Raw genomic sequence first — 20,893 nt, forward strand, 5'->3', positions numbered from 1 at the left:
AGATGTGCAGCTGCAGTGCTTGCTGATCACCACAAGGTGGCAGGCAATGCACATTCCACCAAGCATCGCGTTGATGAGGTTAAACCGAAATCACGAGGTTTATTATCGCTGATATATGTCTTGAAACTTGTTCCGCAGCAGCAGCACATTGCAAAACATAAAAATTTCTATAAATTACACAATAAATAGCTCAGAAACAGGACCGTTCTGAAATCTGATGGCAGAGGGGAAAAGCTGCTTCTCAGTCCAGGAGTGCCCGTCTCAGGTTCCTTCCTGATGGTAGTAATGAAAAAGGGGCATCCTGGATGGAGAGGGTCCTTAGTGATAGATGTCGCCTCTCGGAGATGTCCTCAGCAACAAGGAAGGTGGTGCCTGTGAAGGAGTCGGCCCTCTGCAGCCTCTTGCAATGCTGCATATTGGAGCCTCTGAACCAGTGGCCATAAGAGCAGCTGTAGTTATTTGGTCACGTTGCACAAATTAATGTTTAGAGATTATTAAGTGTAATTAGACAGCATATATGGAATGCACATATATTTCACATTTAGAGATTCCGGCTCTAAATCTTAAGAAATCTGAAAATTCTTTGGTGTCAAAGGATACCCCTTAAAGAAGAAATATGAATTAAATTTTATGTTCCTGGGCATTTTAGCTACTCTTTCCCGTTGACTACTGCACACAGGAGACCTGTTCTTACAGAGCCCTTCAGGTGTTCCTCTGTTCCTGCAGACAGAAAGTTGTGGGTTCAATTCCTGCCTAGATGACTGGTAATTTTATAGACGTGACTGAACAATAATCTTCGTTGGATTTTGGAATAATGAGGTGGGATCTCAATGAAACATACTGCATATTGAAAGGCCTAGACAGAGTGGACATACAGAAGATGTTTCCTTTAGTGGGAGAGTCTAGGACCAGAGGGCACAATCTCAGAATAGAAGGATGTCCCTTTAGAACAGAGATGAGGAGAAACTTCTTAAGCCAGAGTGTGGTGAATGTGTGGAATATATTGCCACAGACTCTGAAGGCCCAGTTATTGTGTATATTTAAGACCAGAAGCCACAGGAGCAGAATTAGGACATCCAGCCCATCGAGTCTGCATCAGCATTCCATCATGGCTGATTTATTGTCCCTTTTAACCACATTCTCCTGCCTTCTCACTGTAACCTTTTATGCCCTGACTAATCAAGAACCAATCATCTTCCACTTTAAATATACCTAATGACTTGGCTTCTTTGACAACTCTCTGGCAAAAGAAATCCCTCTTTATCTCTGTTCTACATGACGTCCTTCTATTCTGAAGCTATGCCCTCTGGTCCTAGACTCCCCATTATGGGAAACATCCTCTCCACATCCACTCTATCTTGGCCTTTGAATATTCAGTCAGATCCACCCTATCCTTCTAAGCTCCAATGAGTACAGGCAGGCCCAGAGCTATCAAACACTGCTGATACATTAACCCTTTCATTCCTGGCATCATTCTTGTGAACCTTCTCCAGACCGTCTCCAATGTCAGCACGTGTGTTTACAACCAGAAACTATACAAAGGGTTAGTTGGAAGTTTACTTACATCATTTTTGATCTTACAAAATGTGTTCAGGAAGTGAGATTAGCGAAAATGAGATCTCCTGCCCAGGACATTGAGTATCTATCGCACCTCTCAAACTGCAGGGTAAATATTATGATCACTTGCCCCTAAGGGTTCCTTTACCTTAAGCTCCCTAATCAAATCTGATTCATTACACAACACCCAATCCAGAATTGCCTTTCCCCTGGTAGATTAACCACAAGCTGCTCTTAAAAAGCCATCTCCTAGGCATTCTACAAATTCCATCTCTTGGGATTCAGCACTAACCTGATCTTCCCAATCTACCTGCGTATTGAAATCCCCCATGAGTATTGTAACATCGCCCTTTTGACATGCATTTCTATCTCCCATTGTAATTTGTACCCCTCATCCTGGCTGCTGTTCGGACACGTGTATATTATTCCCATCAGGGTTCATTTTAACCCTTGTAGTTTCTTCACTCTACCCACAAGGATGCTCCATCTTCTGATTATATTTCACCTCTTCCTAAGGATTTGATTTCATTTTTAACCAACAGAACTACCCCACTCCCTCTGCTTACCTGTCTGTCCTTTTGAGGCAACGTGTATCTTCAGATGTTAAGCTCCCAAATATAATCTTCTTTCAACCATGACTCAGTGATGCTGACAATGTTAAGACTGCCAATCTCTAACTACTCTGCAAGATAATTTATCTTATTCCATGTACTGAATATATTCAAATATAACACCTTCAGTCCTGTATTCATCACCTTTTTTGATTTTGCTCCCACGTTACACTTCAACTCATCCCACTGGCTGCGAGGTTGCCCTGTCATCTGCCTGTCCTTCCTCACAGCCTCACGACACACTGCATCTACTTGTATAGCGTCAGACCCACCCTCAGCCCTGTCACTCCGGTGCCAATCCCCTCCCGGCTTAGTTTCCGCCCTCCCCAGCAGCTCAAGTGAACACCCACAAGGTTCAGCTGTAACCCGTTCCCTTTATGCTGGTCATACCTTCCCCAGGAGAGATCCCAACGATCCAGAAATCTGAAACCCTGCCTACTGCAAACATTCATCTGCCACATCGTCCTCCTCTCGGTGCGTGGCCCAGGCAGCAACCTGGAAGTTACTGCTCTGTTTTTCAGCTTTCTACCTAATTCCCTATGTTCTCTCTTCAGGATCTCCTCCCTTTTCCGACTTGTATCTTTGGTATCAGTATGTACCAGACCTCCGGCTGCACAATCTCCCCCTTTAGAGTACCAGGGACCTGATTTGAGACTTCCCTGACCCTTGCACCTGGGAGACAACGTACCATCAGGGGGTTTCTTCCATGTCCATAGAATCTGCTTTCTACTCCTCTAACTGTAATCCCCTCTCTCTCCTCCCAACACCCCTTCAGAGCCACAAACCCAGACTCTGTGCTAGAGGCCTGAACACTCTGGGTTCCTCCTTAAAGCAGGAGTTGATTGGTTCTTGATGAGTAAGGGTGTCAAAGGTTGTGGGGAGAAGGCTGGAGAGTGGAGTTGAGAGGGATAATAAATCAGCCACGACCAGATGGTAGAGCAGACTCGATGGGCTGATTGGCCTAACTCTGCTCCTATCTCTTATGGTACAGTGTTCTAATTGGTTTGTTTTTTGTCCCATTTACTGAGGTACAGTGAAAGGATTTTGTATCAAGGTAGTAAAAGGAAAAACATACACTCAGTGACCACTTTATTAACTACTCCTGTACGTCTGCCTGCTAATGCAAATGTCTAATCATGTGGCAGCGACTCAATGCATAGAAGCATGCAGACATGGTCAAGGGGTTTGGATGCTGTTCAGACCAAATATCAGAAAGGGGGAATGGGGAATGTAATGGGGAACTACTCTAAGAGCAAGATGTTTAACAGTGTTGATGAGCAGAATGGTCTTGGGGTCCAAGATAATAGCTCGCCGAAGGTGGAAACAGGCACAGGTTGATGGTGTGGTTAGGAAGGCATCCGGCATGCTTGACTTTATTAGTCGAGGCATTGAGCTCAAAAGCCAGGAAGTCATGTTGCAGCTTTACAAAGCTCTGGTTACGCCGCACCTGGAGTATTTGCATACGGTTCTGGTCACCCCGCTAAAGGAAGGATGTTGAGGCTTTGGAAGGGTGCAGAAGAGGTTTATCAGGAAGCTGTCTAGACTAGAGGACAAGTGCTGCCACGAGAGTTTGGACAGACTTGAGTTGTTTTCTATGGAGTGGCAGAGGCTGAGGGGAGGCCTGACAGAGGTTTATAAGATTATGAGAGGCAGAGATAGAGCAGATATCTTTTTCCCAGGTTGAAATGTCCAATGCCAGAGAGGTGACAGAGGGTAATTTCGAAGGAGGTGTGAGGGCAAGTTTTTTTTTAACACAAAGAGTGGTGGTGGAGGCAGATACATTAGGAACTTTTAAGAGAGATTTAGATAGGCACATAGATGTGAGGAAGGATGTGGACATTGTGTAGGCAGAACAGATTAGTTGGCCATTTGATCACTAATCTAATTGGTTTGACACAACAATGTGGGCTGAAGGGTCTGTTCCTGAGCTGTACTGTTCTGCTTTATGTTCTGAGTGTCTTTGACTGTGGAATGATTGTCAGGGAATTTGAGTATCTCAAAAACTACTGATCTCCTGGGATTTTCACGGTCAATAGCCTCTAGAATTTGCAGAGAATGATATGAAAAAAAATTTTTTAAACTATGCTGTGGGTGAAACTGCCTTGTTAATGAGAAAGGTCAGAGGAGAATGGCCAGACTGGTTCAACCTGACAGGAAGGCGTCAGTAACTTAATTAACCACGCGTTGCAACAGTGGTGTGCAGGAGAGGATCTGTGAGTGCACAACGCGTCAAACTTGAAGTGGAGGGGATACAACAGCAGAAGAACACAGCCAGTCCCATTCCTGTACCTAATAGAGTAGCCACCGAGCGAAGTGTCAGGGTCGTGCAGCAAGTTCAGTGCAGGCAGACACAAGGGCGCACAATGAAGTTCAGCTTCATTGTACAAGAGGTCCGTTCAAGGCCCAGGTTACTGTGGGGACGAAGCTGTCCTTGAGCCTGATGGTATGTGCTTTCAGGCTTTCCCTCTCTTCCACCCAGTGGGGGAGGGCTGGAGAGTGAATGTCCGGGGTGGGTGGGGTCCTTTACTGAGCCAGTGAGAAATGCAGACAGAGTCCAGGGAGGGGAGGCTGGTTTCCCTGATGTGTTCAGCCGTGTCCACAACTCTCTGCGGTTGAGGGCGAGGGGGAAAGTCAGGTGTACACTCCAGGGGGGTGAGGGGTTGCCATGTGATGTAACTGGTCCTGTGGCCACTGTTGGACTCAGGAACCCTACCAGGAGTTACTGCTCCCCCCCCGCACCGAATGCAGATGACCCGGCTGAGATCACAGTGGTGTTGTTAGGGAGTTCGCTGTGTGTGAACGGGCTGCCATGGAGGGGCGGGACGTCCTGAGGCGCGGAAGGCGTTACAGAAAAGCGAGGCATATCCCTCACTCCCTCTCCCTCTCTCTCGCCCTGACAGCGGCACTGGCAGAGGTGGCGGAAATGGCTGCTCAGCTGCATGGCAGCATGATCAAGATGGAGAACTTCCAGAAGCTGGTGGAGCTGAAGAGGGATCTGATCGGCATCGACGATCTGGTGATTCCTGGAAGGGTAAAGTCCCTCGCGTCGAATAACTTTTTCATTGCAAGATGAGTGTGATGGGAGAGCGGTGCTTGTGATACTGTTCCTCCTGCCGGGGGCCTGGGCCTGTCCGGGAATGGGTGCTGAGGGGCTGTGGAACGGGGAACACACACCCGGGGGCAGCATCTGTGGAGACGAGAGGGACGGTTGAGATCCTGCCCAGCATCAGGACTGCAAGTGGAGCAGGAGAGACGGGCAGTATTTAGGGGTGAGGCAGGGTCGTTTACCTCTCCTAACTTTAAAAATAATGGCTGTCCGCCCTCAATGGATTCTGGGCATTGATTACATCAAGCTCTCCCACCTTCACCCCTGCCCCTTTGACACTCTCACCCCTACTAATGACCCCCTTCTCATGTTAACACTCTCCTTCCTCAGGATGCCCCCTTTCTGGCCTTCTGCCCTCCCTCGTCTGTGAAAAATAATTCTGCCGCCGAGTTCCACCAGCTTTGGGTTTGTTGCTCAGGAATCCAGTGACGGCAGTCTCCCACATCCCCAAAGGTGTTTTTCTCCCCCGATTGGCAACTCCTTTTCATCGAGGCCTAGAGAGAGGATAGCACCAGAAATAGGTCGTTGGGCCCACAGTCTCTGCCGACTGTCAATAAGGAATGCTGTGACCGGGGGTAGGAGAGGCCACGGCTTCATCGATCTGGGTGGAAACTAAACGGAGGGATGATGAGGGCTGAGGTTAGCACTGCGTCAGCTATCTCACTGCATGTGGTCGGTGTCAGTGTGGTCTGGGCCTGAAGATCTGGGATATCCTCCCATCACCTCCTCAAACCCACTATCTCCTCGACCCTTTCCCATCTCCCAAACCCTTCCTCTCCTAAGCTCTTCGCCATCTCCCAGACCTTCACTCAAACCCTGCCTTGTCTCCCAAGCCTTTCTCCCACCCCAAACCACAGAGGAGAAGAGCTCTCAGTACATCTGAACAATCCATTTATTTCCTGTAAACACATTCTACCCACGCTCCCCTCTGACCCTACCCTTCACCCACACAAAGGGGGCAATTAACTCACCAACACACAGATTGTTGGGATGTGGGAGGAAACTGGGGCTTTTTTGGAGGGGGAGCCCATGTGGCCACAGGAAGAACTTGTGAACTCCACACAGACAGCACCAGGAGTTGAGAGCGAACCCTGTTCATGTGAAAACTGACACCATTATTGCAGAAGCTGTTACCGTGGAGACCAGCTGTAAAATACGATGGGTCTCAGGAAGGACTTTGGTTGGGTGCCGGCCATCCACTGCGCTCAGTTTGATGTGACATACGGTCTCTCGCCTGTAGTTCATTCTCTCTCTCTCTCCCTCTCTGTTGGTTGAAGGAATTCATTCGTCAGGGGTGTCTCAGCAAGCTGTCCGCGAAGGGTCTACAGCAAAGGATGTTCTTTCTGGTAAGTTGGAATATATCGGCCTCAACATTGCGAACCCTTTCCCGGCGATCTGCTCTCTGTGTCAACGATGCTGAGGTGGTTGAGACTTTACAGTTCTGAGATGTAAACACCGTCAGTTTCTTGTCCTGGTTCAACCACGTGCTTCCTCGGTCAGTGTGGGCAACTCAGCATGTCCCCCCGATGAACCCTCACCAACTTGCACAGATGCAACTAACTGGATGCCTTGCAGCCTGGTATGGCAACTGCTCTGCCAGAAGCAGCAGAGAACTGTGAATGCAGCCAAGTCCATCACACCAACCAGCCTCGCATCTGCTGACTGTCTAGTCTTCCTGCAGCCTGCGTAATGAAAGACTCCTCATTCTCTTTTCTTCCCCTCCATCTGAGCAGAAGATAGAAGCCTCTGAAAGCACGTACTGCCAGGCTCACAGAACGTAGAACAGTACAGCACAATACAGGCCCTTCGGCACATGATGTGCCAAAAGGGCCTGTACTCCGAGACCCTTCCCTCCCACATAATCTATTTTCTTTCATCTATAGACCTACCTGCAAGGCTGTGAAATGTTTCTAACGTATGTGCCGCTAACACCGTGCCTGACAGCACGTTCTACACACCCACCGCTCCCCATGTAAAAACAAAACCTGCCTCTGTCCTCCATCACTTTAACATTATGCACCTTTGAATCAGGTATTTCCACCCTGAAATGTCTCTGGCTGCCCACTATATCAATGCCTCTTATCGTCTTGTACACCTCGATCAAGTCATCTCTCATCCTCCTCTTCTCCAAAGAGAAAAGCCCGAGCTCGGTCAACCTATCCTCCGAAGACATGCTCTCTAATCTGGGCAGCAATCTCCTCTGCACCCTCTCTGAAGCTTCTTGCATATAATGAGGCGTTAATGTGTAAGACATTTTCTTCATATTCCTTCATCTACATTTTCAAGGAGTCAGACAACACAGGAACAGGCCATTTGGCCCGCAGAGTTCGTACCAACTACCAATTTACACTCATCCATTTTCTATTCATTCTCCCCACCCCCATGTTCCCATCTAGCTACCACCACTTCCCTACACCTTAGAGACAATTCCTAACAGTATCTAACCTACTGATCGCCTCTGGGAAGTAGGAGGAAAGTGGAGCACCCGGGGAAGCCCATGTGCTGACAGGGAGAACATGGCAACTCCACACAAAGTCAAAGTTTCAAAGTAAACTTATTATTAAAGTACATATATGTGACCATCTACTCCTTGAGATTCATTTTCTTCATTGCATGTAAGGGAAAATAATCATTCTTAACCTCATAACTTCTCTTAGACCTAAATGGAGATCTCTCCATTCTCTTGGACCTATTTGCCCACCTTCACTGGACTCTCTGTAGCTGTAAAACTGTATTCTGCATTTTGTTGTTTCTGCCTTTGTAACACCTCGATGTGCTTGTGTATCAGATGATCCGTGCAGACAGAGCTTTTCACTGTCTCTCTGTAAGTGACCCTACTCACCACCAACAAGTGGATCCCTGATCTTTCGACACCAGTGACACCTAGCAGCACCAAGGGAGCAATATTGGACATGACGCTCAGCTCCGCGCTCTCCCAGGTGGACGGCAAAGCTCTGCTAGAGTTACCATGGAAAGGAGCTGAGGGATGACCCCCTCCCACACTGTCAAAAACCTACCCCCAAAAGTTCAAAGTCAAGTTTATTGTCTCAGACACAGGTGTCACGTATGCCCAGGTACAATGAAGAACTTACTTGCAGCAGTATCACAGGCAGAGAGCATCGGATAAGCAGCATTCACAAGAAAAACATAAATTAAGTATTAATGAAACACAATTTTTACAAGAAAGGATACAAAACCAAAAAAGGTTCATTATAGTGCAAAACGGTCATAGCTAAACTGATATAGTGATTAGTGTTGAATTGAATTTATTTATTTAAATCTTACATCCATCCCACAACGTGAGGGAGTAAAACTCTTCACGCTATGACTCCGTCGCAATGCACAGACGTGTGAATTTAAACGTCTAATGACCTGTGCAGGTTGGTTCAAGAACCGAATGGTTGAAGGGAAGTAGCTGCTCTAGAACCTGGTAGTTGTGGCATTTAAGGCTCCTGCACCTCCTGCCCGATGGGACCTGTGAAAAGGTGGCATGGGTGAAATAGAGGGATCTGTGACGATGGATGTTGCCTTCCTGAGGAAGCACTCCACACCACCACAAAAACTAATCTGATCATTATCGCACTGCTGTTGGTGGGATCTCACTGTGCACAAATTGATCACCACCATCCCTGTGATACCGTGATGACTGCCCATCGTCAACATCACAATAGAAATACAATTTTTTTTGCTTCCCTTTTCTTTAATCGATACAAGATCGAGAGTTTTATTGTTTACCTACTTTTCACTCAGCTGGTCTGGGGACTGTTTAATGAAATTTTTTTTTTTGCCGCAGTTCAACGATATTCTTCTGTACACGAGCAGAGGGCTGACGGCATCCAATCAGTTCAAGGTTCACGGCCAGGTCCCTCTCTACGGCATGACGGTGAGTCTCTCTGGCACCTGATTGGCCTTCGCTTTCCCTGCTCTGTCAGCTCTCGAACAAACAGTCCACTGTGGATCTTGTCATCACCGGTGGCCATGCCGTCAGCTGCCCAGGAGCTCAGATTCGGAATTCCCTCCCTGAACCTCACTATTTGCCTCTCCCTCTCTTCCTCATGCCCTCCTCTCTACCTATATCTCCTTCTCTTAATCATCTCTCCCTTCACCTCTCTCCCTTAGTCTTTCTCCCTCTCTTCTTCCCACCCTTCTTCCTTTTCCTCCCCTTTAATCTCCCTTTTCCCTCTCACTCCATCCCCTCATGTTTGCTGTCTGTCCCCCTCTTTCCCTCTCCCTCCCTCCCTCTGCTTCCCTCCCTCTCTGTCCAGCAGCCTCCCTCCACAAGGCTGGTAACTGATACTCTTCCCTCATCCACATTCCGTCCTGGAAACTACCCTGTACAACTGATAAAAGACACCCCCCACCCCCAAGCCCACAACTGGAAACCAAACTGAAAATGTACAAGCCAGTGGCCATCTTGGTGTGGCTGAGATCCTCCTTGGCTGCTGGATGCCAGATTCTCCCTTCTACTGGTTTTGAACTTGTTCACTTCCTCCAGCCCCAGAGTGGTCAACATGCTTAGATTGTGTACCTTTGCCTCTTAGGTCGAGGAGAGTGAGGAGGAGTGGTCGGTTCCTCACTGCTTTACCCTGAATGGACAGCACCAGACCATCATTGTGGCCGCAAGGTAGGGCCAGCCTCCCTCCTGTCCTTTCCTGCCTTCCACCACCCTGGTTCCCTGTCACACGTCACCCATTGCCCCACCCCGTGCTTACTGATAGCCACCCACTCCTGATTAACCATTGCCTCGATTTTAAAGTCATTATTGTAATCTTCTCTATGGTCCTCCAGTCAAGCCCCTTGACTGTCTCCAGTTTTAATAGTTCCATTATGGTGACCGTGCCTTCAGCTCAGGAAACCCCTCCCTAAATCTCTGTGCCTCCCTGTGCATCACAGAACACAGAGCAGCGCAGGCCAGGAGCAGGCCTTTCACCTCATCGCGTCTCTGCCGACGGCGATACCAACCCTGAAAATAGTCAGCTCCATCATGGCTACTAGCCTCCATAGTATCCAAGACATCTTCAAGGAGCAGGGCCTGAGGTAGGTGGGGTCCATCATTAAGGACCCCCACCATCCAGGACATGTCCTCTTCTCATTGTTACCGTTGGGAAGGAGGTACAGAAGCCTGAAGGCACACACTCAGCATTTCACGAACAGCTTCTTCCCCTCTGCCATCCAATTTTATATATGTATATATTTTTTACTGTAATTCTGTATTATTTTTCTCTATATTATTTATCATGAATTTCATTGAACTGCTGCCGTAAAGGTAAGGAATTTTATGACATATGCCGGTGATATTAAACCTGATTCTGGTTCTGAAAACCAAGCACCCATTTGATTGCAGTTACTGTGTGGCCTTGCAGGGGTCCAGTGCTACACACAGATGCCCATGGGCACAATTGTGAAGCTCTCGGGTTCTCCTACAGCCTAAACCAAAGGGTTTGAGGGACCAGTTCAGCTTCAATATGAACAGGGGAGACCATTCAGCCCCTTAAGGCTGTGCTGCTCCTCATGACTGATCTCTAACCTAAATCTATTTACCCAACTGCCGTCACCCTTGTTAATTTTTCTTGGAAGAAACCTATTGATCTTAGGTTCAAGATCTTAAAAGCAGTAACTATTCATGATAGATCCAAGTTTCTTCCACCCTGAGTGTTTCCTGACTCCACTCCTGACACCCTAGCTCTATGTATTTTTTTGAGATAGAGCACGGTAACAGCCCTGTACTGTCCAGTTACACTGTGTGACCTGTTACCCACCCAACCCGTATGTCTTATGAATACGGGCAGAAACCGGAGCACCTGGAAGAAACGCACACAGTCACGAGAACAGGCAGAGGCGGGAATTGAACCCCGGTTGTTGGCGTTACGCTGACTGCTTTACTGTAGTAATGTTACACTAACTGCTATACTACCCTGCCACCCCACCCTCTGCCCTCTGGTCCCAGACCTCCTGTTCAGCAGGAAGAGAGCTCCTCCCCTCACACCGTCCTAAATCCACCCGCCCTGTCCTGTTAATGCCCTCAATTGTTTGGTCAACTCACTACCTTAAGTTCTAACTTCAAAGACCAGCACCCTGAATCTCTGATTACTTCACCTTTGGTAACCCCGCAAGGCAGGCGCAGGGGCTTTATTGAATGAATGCTGGCCAATTTCCTTTCTCTTTTGTTATAAAACTATGATCTGTGCCAATTACAGTTTCTGAATGTTGGATGGGAATTAGGTTTATTTTCACTGACATGTCATGAGATCTGTTGTTTTACGGCAGCAGTGATAGTGAGATTGTGTTCCTGTGTTCATTGTCCATTCAGAACAATGGAGGGAACGAAGCTACTCCTAAGGTGTTGAGTGTGTATCTCAGGCTCCTGTATCTCTTCCCTGGAGGAAGTAATGAGAAGAGGGCACTTTCTGAATGACTGGGGTCCTCGATATAGGAGGCTGCCTTTCTTGAGGCATCATCTTTTAAAGATGTGTTCTACGCTGGGGAGGCTAGTGCCCGTGATGGAGCTGGCTGAATTTATAAACCCTCTGCAGCTTCTTCTAATCCTGTGCAGTGGCCGTCCATGCAGGACAGTTATCCAGCTTTCACAAGCACTCTGGGCAGTCAGCCTGTCTTAACCCTGCAGGAGGGAGATGAGTGACAAACCCAGTTAATCTGAGGAATGTAATAGCTTTAACTTGCATTCAGTTGCCACTTTATTTTGTACCTCCCGTTCCTAATGAAGGTATACTCAGTGAGAGTCGACCACTGTAGCTGTAGTCCATCCACATCAATGTTCAGAGACGCTGTTTTGCATACCACTGTTGAAATTATTGAGTTACTGTCACCCTCCTGTCAGCTTGAACTAGTCTGGTCATTCTCCTCTGATCTCTATCATTAACAGTGTGTTTTCACCCACAGAACTGCTAGACGTTTTTGGTTTTTCGCACCACTCTCTGTAAACTCTAGAGAATGTTGTGTGTGAAAACCTCAGATCAGCAGTTTCTGAGACACTCAAACCACCCCGTCTGGCACCAACAATCACTTCATAGTCAAAGTCGCTTAGATCACACTTCTTCCCCATTCTGGTGTTTGATCTGAGCAGCAGCTGAATCTCTTGACCATGTCTGCATGCTTTTGGGCATTGAGTTGCCACAACATGATTAGATATTTGCACTAACAAGCAGGCGTACAGGTTTACCTAATAAAGTTCCTACCGAGTATAAATAAGTTAACTTGCACCGCTCCCGAGAAGTTGTAGCACAGGAGGTGAAGCCACACGGCTTTGCTCTGTTGGAATGGATTGCTTCACTTTGGCTACAAGATGCCACTTGGAGTTTGCACTCTACTTAAGTAACATTGGATATTTCAACACCCTTCTCCAACAGTGCCCAGGTGGAGATGGACAAGTGGATAGAGGACTTGCAGATGGCCATTGATCTTGCCCAGCAGTGCAATGGGTTAAGCAGCGAGCTACTGACCCCTAGTCCCAGTGAAGGGACTAACAGTAAGTGACATGCACGCCAACGCAAGTTCTTGTCTATCTTTTGTGTTGAAGTTGTTCCGATGACCTGCACCAACACCGACAAGACGTCCATACTTACCTATTTGTTAGTACTGACCCCAAACACGAGCTTCTCCTGAAGCCACGAATCACAGCGTGCAAGGGAATGATATCAGACTGACCTTCAATTCTGAATTCAAGGTCGTTCTGTGTAAAAGGTTGACACCTTTCCAAAAATAATGCTGAGTGCACCTGGCATGATCTTATTAATTGATTTTGTGTTGTAAAGTAAACCAATTATTGAATGGCTACCTGGTGTGATATTGATTCTAAAGAGACTCATTGAATGTAAAGTGCCCGAGGATGTCTTCAAAGGGATGTGAAAAGCGCTAGAGCAATGCAAGTCTTTTCAGTTCTCCCATGGGACAGTGAAGCATGGTTTGTGATTCACTCTATCAGCTGAGTTGGATGAGGTTGCCCCTTCACTGTAGCAAATCTGGTGAGGGGAATGTGGATCTTTCAAGTCCATTGTTTCAGCATCTTGGGCCTTCAGACCTGCTTCACTGGTTAAACTGTGGTCTGCACCCTAACCCCAATGACGATTCCAATCCTTTCACCCTGATTCCTAACAGAAGTCCATCACACAAAAATAGGAGCAGACCCTTCAAACCTACCTTGTGATGCTGGGTGATCCCCCTCACTCCCATCTCCTCTTCTGCACCTCAATCCTCAGTTCCTTGATCTGTTTACCCACCTCCACAACAGAGGATTCCTGAGATTCACCACCATCTGTGAAAAGAAATTTGCACCTGCCTCAGTTTCAATGATCTGGTAAATATTGACCATTGATATTAACCTTCAAACACAGTTGTCAGAAGAGCAACCAGCTCCAAAGTTTTACGGTGGAGAGTGCTCACTCCATCTGGCTGGTGAGGTGGTGAGAGAATTTGAAGCCCACCACATCACCATGAACCTTTAAAGAGTGACTGTGAGGGACACAGTAGGATTTCAACAGTTAAGTTGTACCAAACTTTGAAAGGCCTAGATAGAATGAATGGATGTAGAGATGATTTTTCCAATAGTGGGAAAGTCTAGGAATAAAGGGCACAGCCTCAGAATAGAAGGATGTCCCTTTAGAACAGCAAGGAGGAGGAATATCTTTAGCCAGAGGGTGATGAATCTGTGGAATTCATTGCCATAGATGGCTGTGGAGGCCAAGTCATTGATATGTTCTTGATCAATAAAGGGTGTCAAATTTCATGGGAGAAGGCAGGAGAATGGGGTTCACTGGGGAAATAAATCAGCCATGATGGAACGGCAGAGCAAACAGGATGGGCTGAATAGCCTAATTCTGCTTCTATGTCTCATAGTGAGGTGACATGTCCTCCCTGAGAGCTGGCAGCCTGGTGACATATTTCTGACTGGGCTTTAAGCTGGCAGAGCTAATGCTTGAGAACTCCTGCCACCCGTGTTCAATTTTGCTGCTGTCCATGCAGAGTGCGCACGCCCTCCGTGTGACCGTGAAGGTTTTCCTCCAGGTGCTCCGGTTTCCTCCCGCAAAGTGCAGGTGCATGGGTGAAGTGGACGTTATAAGGTGCCCCCTACAGTGCAGGGGTGTGTGGAGTTGGTGGGAATGGTGTGAATGAGGAAATTATGGATAGCATATGCACAGTGGGCCAAAGGGTCTGTTTCTATATTGGAAGACAGACTTCCAGCTTTCAACTCCAGTGTGAGTAGCTTCGTAGCACGGTTGCTGATGGGTTAGGCTCTGGTTGTTCTGCCCTGTTGTTTAGGACTCCTGCCCCAGGTTTCTCTGGTCATTCTCAGTTTGATCAAATGGTTTGTTGGCCTTTGTTACTGGAGCACAAGAACATCATCGTCACTTTATGCTGTATCATACGACGTGGGCAATCAAGGTGACCATGATTGATCTAGGCAAATTTTTCTGCAGAAATGGTTTGCCATTGCCGCCTTCTGGGCAGTGTCTTGACAAGACGGGTGGCCCCAGCCATTATCAATACTCTTCAGAGATTGTCTGCCTGGTGTCTGTAGTCAGTAGTAGGACTTGTGATTTACACCAGCTGCTCATACAACCATCCACCACCCGCTCCCATGGCTTCCCATGACACTGATCTGGGGGGGTGGGGGGGAGGCTCTAAGCACGTGCTACACCTTGCACAAGGGTGACCCTGCAGGCTAACGGCTGGAAGGAGTGCCTTACACCTCCTTTGGTAGAGACGTATCTCCAACCCCTCCAGCCAGGGAGCACAAGACCACAGTGAGACCACACCTGGAGTACTGTGCTCTGTTATGGCCTCCACACTGTCACAGGGGGAGCGTGCGCACTCTGCACAGACAGCAGCAGGGTGTGCAGCGAACTGAGTCCTGGTGGGCGGGTGAATTTTGTGCGCAGAGATTGTGCCGGCTTGGCCTTCTCTTCAGACCTGAGAATGATGAGGGGCGACCTCACTCAAAATTTTTCCACAAGTCACTAAGGATGCTTCCTCTGGCCGAGGATCTGTCTCGGGATTAGGAGCAGATTATTCAGGATTGACACGAGGAGAAATTTCCTAACTTGGACTGAGGTAAATCTTTGGAAACTAACCCCGGGTGAGTGTGGCAGCTCTGTCACTGAGCTCAGTCAGAAACAGAGATGGACAACAGAGGCATGGAGGAACATAAGAATACAGCAGGAAAACGGAACTCTTTGAATGGGAGTGCAATCTCGAGGGGCCACATGGCGACCTTCTGCCCCCATTTCCTGCCTCCTAAAGTTGCCTTGAGCATCCTGACCATAAGATATTGGAGCAGAATTACGTCATTTGGCCAATCAAGTGTATTATGCCATTCAATCATGGCTGATTTTTGTTTAAACCCCTTTCTCATGTGCTCTCTGCACAACTCTGAACCCCCTTACCAATCAAGAACCTATCAATCTTTGCCTTATATACACCCAATGACTTGGCTATTTGTGATATTACAAGGGTTCCCAATCTTTTTTATACCGTGGACCAAAACCATTAAGCAAGGGATCTGTGGATGTGCAGATCCACTGCCCTCTGGTGTTAGGTTCTGTAACTTCAAAGCATTAAACTAATTCAAAGGATAACAAGAGAGCTGAGAGATATTTAACAATTATAAGACATAGGAGCAGAATTTAGGCTATTCAGCCCATTGAGACTGCTGAGCAACCATTTCTTACTCTATAGAAGTTTGGAAGATGACGGCCAACTTATCCACTGTTTCGCTAGTCTTAATTTGTTCTTTATGTGGTCCGAGACACCACGTATCTCATGGTAGCATTCTGATGTGTGCAATTCACATGCTTTAAGTATAACCATAATGAATTATATAAACAACAAAGAGTGCTTAAACAAACAATAGATTTACAAGATTACTCCAATATTATTGAAATGGCAAACACACTACATCTGGCTGAAGAAATTCCTCACAATCTCTGTTCCAAAGAGACATTTCACAGTTGTAATGAGCTTTTTGTCCAGATTTATTGAATTATCTGAACTTAAGCTGCATGTTGAGATTTGATTGAATGCTGGCCGATGAGTTTTTGATCTCCTAGAGAACTAAAGTAATACAGATGTTATTTCTAGTAAAATCAATGTCCGAGATGTACAATGCCAGATGTGCGATACTCATCCAGCTGTTATTGCCCAACTCTCCCCTGCTGCCACAGATGACTTTTACACAGAGTTACAATAAAATTGTTCCAACAGTTCAAGCCTTGTTGCACTTAATGAGGTTTCATTCTTCGCTAAGAAGCCATTCAATAATTGTTCAAAAATTCAAGGTCATACGTTGGTGCAAGCTAAACTATAATTGGACAAACCACTCAACAGCCCACAGTGAACCAGTGCCTGGAGTTTTCTGATCAACTGTGTTTTCTAATGATGCACCCTTTATCTTGTCTTTTTCTCCTAATATTATGTCACTCATTGGTTTAGATGGAAACTTGTCGCAAGTTAACAATGCCTTTGGATCACTGTAATTTTTTTAAAGGATTTTTCTTGATCAATTCTGTAGAATCAACTGATGAGACGTCCATAGAGCAGGAATCTGAAGATGATTTAAGTGCCTCAAGGACCTCTCTTGAGAGACAATCACCCCATCGTGGAAATACCACTATGCACGTTTGCTGGCACAGAAATACCAGTGTTTCAATGGTGGATTATAGTATTGCTGTGGAGGTACAGGCCATATTGAGATGATAAAAGTATACATCTAAATCTCTTGGCAATGTGGCACATGCAGAGGTTTTTACAATTCGGTGAATGAATTCCACAACAATTTTGCATCTGAGTTGAGCTATCAAAGTTCTGACAAATGGGTTCTCAGGAATAAAGACCTAGTCATAGAATTCAGGAGACCATAAACTTGGGAGCAGAATTAGGCCATTTGGCCCATCAAGTCTGCTCTGCTATGTTTTCCATCTCAACCCCATTCTTTTACATTCATTCTGTAACCTTTGACACCCTAACTAATCGATACCATATCAATCTTCATTTTAAATATGCTCCATGAGTTGGCCTCAATGGGGTAGGAATTCCACTTATTCATCTGTGGCTAAAGAAGTCTGTTTTTAGGAATTATTGTTAGGAACAGTGCCATTTTGAACAGTCTAGGCCTGAAACATCAACAGTTTATTCTCCATTTGCCCTCCACCCGCCCACTCTGTAGATGCTGCCTGACCTGCTGAGTTCCTCCAACATTTTGTGCATCTGTATTTCCAGCATCTGCAGAATCTCAAGTGTTTTCTGGCAAAGTAACAAAGGGCACTCTGCACTGGATGATTATCAGATGCTCCCGAGCACTTGAGTTGCTTGTCTTTGTTGCAAACTAATACAGGTGGACTGAGAATGGCACCAGAAGAAACTCCTATCCATTGTGTGATCACAGCGTCACCTGTGCACAAAATAATGGTCTCATCTGCTCTGTCACAATTGCCATAACTTAAGCAATTTGGGGTCAGTTTACCTTAGACAATACAAGGGTTATTTGAATTCAATGCCAGGGTATAAGATTTCAATCTGTGGAAATACTTATGCAGTTTTGTCAGAACTTTGAAAGTTTGCGTTATCTGCTTTAAGATATTTAATTGCAAGACTCAGTCTGACACAGTCTTGGGGAGTTATTCACAGATCGGGAGGGATTTGGAGAAGTAAGATCTAGGGCTATCTAAATGGGATTATGTAGCAACACTGCAGTTTTTATTTTAAATGTTTTTCAATGTTTAAAAGTAATGATTTGATCTGAATTTCTGTGGAGGGAAAGAAGCAAAATCTATAGTAATCCTTTTACAAAACTCCAAAAATCTGCAAGATCCACTCAATTTGAGTGAGCAGTTGCCGTACGAGGCCAATGCAATGTCATTTCCTAATGCATTGTAGCCAGTGCCAGTCATTAGTGTTCCAAGAATCACAAGAACAGGTGTAAAATTATCAGTTTGTGGAATTCTTAACCTTTAATTACTTAAATTGTTTTCCTTTCTTCGGAGAAAAAGCTCCTCCTGCTTTTATTGGAAAGACTCTAGTGTATGTCTTCTGTGTCCCATTTTATCTGTCCTTCCCACACATTCGCCAAGTAATTCTCTCTGACAAGTGTCTGTAAATACCACACTCTGTGACACCATATTTATGGCACCTCCTCCACAGTATTTCCCACACCTGTGTCTACTCTTCTTTGGGCCAAACCAATGCTATTTTAAGAATGATACAATCTGTTTTATAAGCTAAGAATGCGCCAAGATATCTCTACTCAACCCTGGAAATCTGATTTAAAAATAGAAAACAATCGTCAGGCCAGGCAGCATCCGTGGAGAGAGAAACAGGATTAATGTTTCAGGTGAAAGGTTGCTATTTGAGCACGAGCGTAAGGAAGACGAAGTTGTGTAAATGTGTTGTCAGTCTGCACTTTGAGTTTTGTGTTCAGTTCCAGTCGCCTCCATTATGGGAAGGATATGGAGAGTGCATAGAGGAGATTTACCAGGATGTGAGGGAATATTGTACAATCCTGGGTTGTTCACCCCCCGAGTGTTGGAGGCTGAGGGGAGACCTGACCGAAGTTAATATGATTATGGAAAGCATGAATAGAGTATACACTCAGTATTTTTTCCCCTTGAGTAGAAACATCAAACACCAGCGGGCGTCATTTTAAGGTCAGGGTGGAGTAGTTTCAAGGTTACATGAGGGATATGTTTTAAATACAGAGGGTGGCAGGTGCTTGGAATAGTTTACTAGTGGTAGGAGAAGGATTAGGCAGCCTGGTGGAGTTTAAGGGTCTTTTAGATTTACAAGTAAATATGAAGGAAATGGAGAGATATGGATGATAAACTGGAGGAGGAACTTTAGCATAAGCTGGCATTGACATTGTGGGCCGAATGTACTGTTCAAGGGTACTTATTTTAGATTGATAAAGCCACAGTGGATTCTTATTATATTTTAAACATTGTCTCTTCATTTCATAGCTTTTCACATGAGTGCATAGTCTGGGTTTGTTTTACCCAGAGCGCAGGAGGGTGGACGTCAGAACATTGAAGAGTACAGCAACAGGCCCCTTGGCCTACGATGTTGTGCTGAGCTATTAGCCATTGCCACCCTGGTAAAAGGCACTGGCTGCCCTCTCTATTTATGCGTCATATATCATCCTTCTTCACTCCAAAAAGAAAAACCCTAGTTTGCTCAACCTATCTTCATTAGACATGCTCTCTATTCCAGGCAACATCCTGATAAATGTCCTCTGTACTCTCGCTACAGCTTCCACATCCTTACTACTGCGAGGCGTAATACATTCTCTTCATATCGCTTTGTCTGTTTTTCATAGTATCAAGGCAGACAACACTGTGATAGGCCCTTTGGCCTACTGAGGCTGTGCCAACTATCAACTACTCACTTACACTCATCCACGTTTTTCTGCATGCTCCCCACATTCCCATCCACTCCCCGCCATGCGAGGGACAATTCACAGCAGCTGTGAACCACCCATGTTTATCGAGTGTGGGAGGAATCCGGAGAACCCGGGGCAAACCTACACGGAGACAGGGAGAATGTGCCAACTCCACACCAACAGTGACCAAGGCCAGGATTGAACCTTGGTCTCTGGAGAGGTGAAGCAGTGGACTGCCTATTATTCCATTTACAATGGTGCCTCAGGAAAAGCCCAAGATACTTGTTTGTTGAATTACTATAGTTCCTTTAAAACCAAGGATGGGGTTTAATTATGAGGATATTTTTAAGCAAGGCTATAGGATTTTCACAAATAGATTTACTAGGGAATTCAGGAGTAAGTTCTTTACCCAGCACGGCCCATTTAAAGACAATAAAATAATTTCTGATCATTTAAGTACTGACAAAGAATGCGGATAATGTGATAGGTCCATGCATAAGAGAGTGATTGTACTGCTTGGTAGGTCCAAAACCATACAAGTATGAATCAGGTTAATAAATCTGTTGGGGAATTTGAGGAAAGCGAGTGCAGAATGTAGGGAAGAGAAAAATACTGATGCAAACAGCGGGTGCCAATTTGAGGAGCAGCGGGAAGAGGGAGGAAGGTTTGGGGTGACCAGGAAGGAAGGGTGGGCCAGCATGGATAAATGGCTCACATTCCTGTACGATCATTGGCAGCAATCTCCAGCCTTGGGCTCAGCACTGATTGGCAAGCTCGTTCAAGGCCACTGCTAATGATATGGCCACAATTGCTCTGACAAGAATCACACTGGTTCTAGCTGAAACCGCGTATGAAATCCTTAAAATAAAATTGGTTTGGCTCCTCTTTAAAGCATTTTGTTTTCCAGGCATTCTGTCAAGATCTTCTTGCTGCACAGATGGACACCTGTGTGCACTGCATGTTACATCTAGGGTTGCCAGCTCTGGTTGGTATAATTCCCGGAGCTTTCGTCGCGGTTTATTGGCCAACACGTCCTCCTTTGGGATGTCCCATCTTCCGAGGTCCAGTTGTAAAGTGGGCGCTTTACCTGATCAGTATTCTCAACCTCGGATAGCACTCTGTCCAATTTTTCTTGTAACTAATTAGTGACAGCTTAAATTTAAAAAAAATCTTTATATGGCACAATTATTTCTCCCTTAGGTTACTGCTTTATCAATTCCTGGACTGCAGTCCAAT

The 20,893-nt window shown here is 46.0% G+C and overlaps 1 protein-coding gene across 5 annotated transcripts in view; it reads left to right on the forward strand.

Annotated features, from left to right (window-relative positions):
• farp1 (FERM, RhoGEF (ARHGEF) and pleckstrin domain protein 1 (chondrocyte-derived)) overlaps positions 1 to 20,893 on the forward strand; it is a 236,747-nt gene that overhangs the window by 198,939 nt on the left and 16,915 nt on the right. For all 5 annotated transcript variants that reach the window (XM_059970481.1, XM_059970478.1, XM_059970479.1 and 2 more), the window contains exons 19-24: positions 5,069 to 5,199; positions 6,552 to 6,620; positions 9,068 to 9,157; positions 9,816 to 9,898; positions 12,642 to 12,760; positions 16,799 to 16,962. In XM_059970481.1, the coding sequence (XP_059826464.1) occupies positions 5,069 to 5,199; positions 6,552 to 6,620; positions 9,068 to 9,157; positions 9,816 to 9,898; positions 12,642 to 12,760; positions 16,799 to 16,962 (656 nt within the window). The remainder of the gene's footprint in view (positions 1 to 5,068; positions 5,200 to 6,551; positions 6,621 to 9,067; positions 9,158 to 9,815; positions 9,899 to 12,641; positions 12,761 to 16,798; positions 16,963 to 20,893) is intronic.

This window comes from Hypanus sabinus, chromosome 5, assembly GCF_030144855.1.
Source record: "Hypanus sabinus isolate sHypSab1 chromosome 5, sHypSab1.hap1, whole genome shotgun sequence".
Lineage (NCBI taxonomy): Eukaryota > Metazoa > Chordata > Chondrichthyes > Myliobatiformes > Dasyatidae > Hypanus > Hypanus sabinus.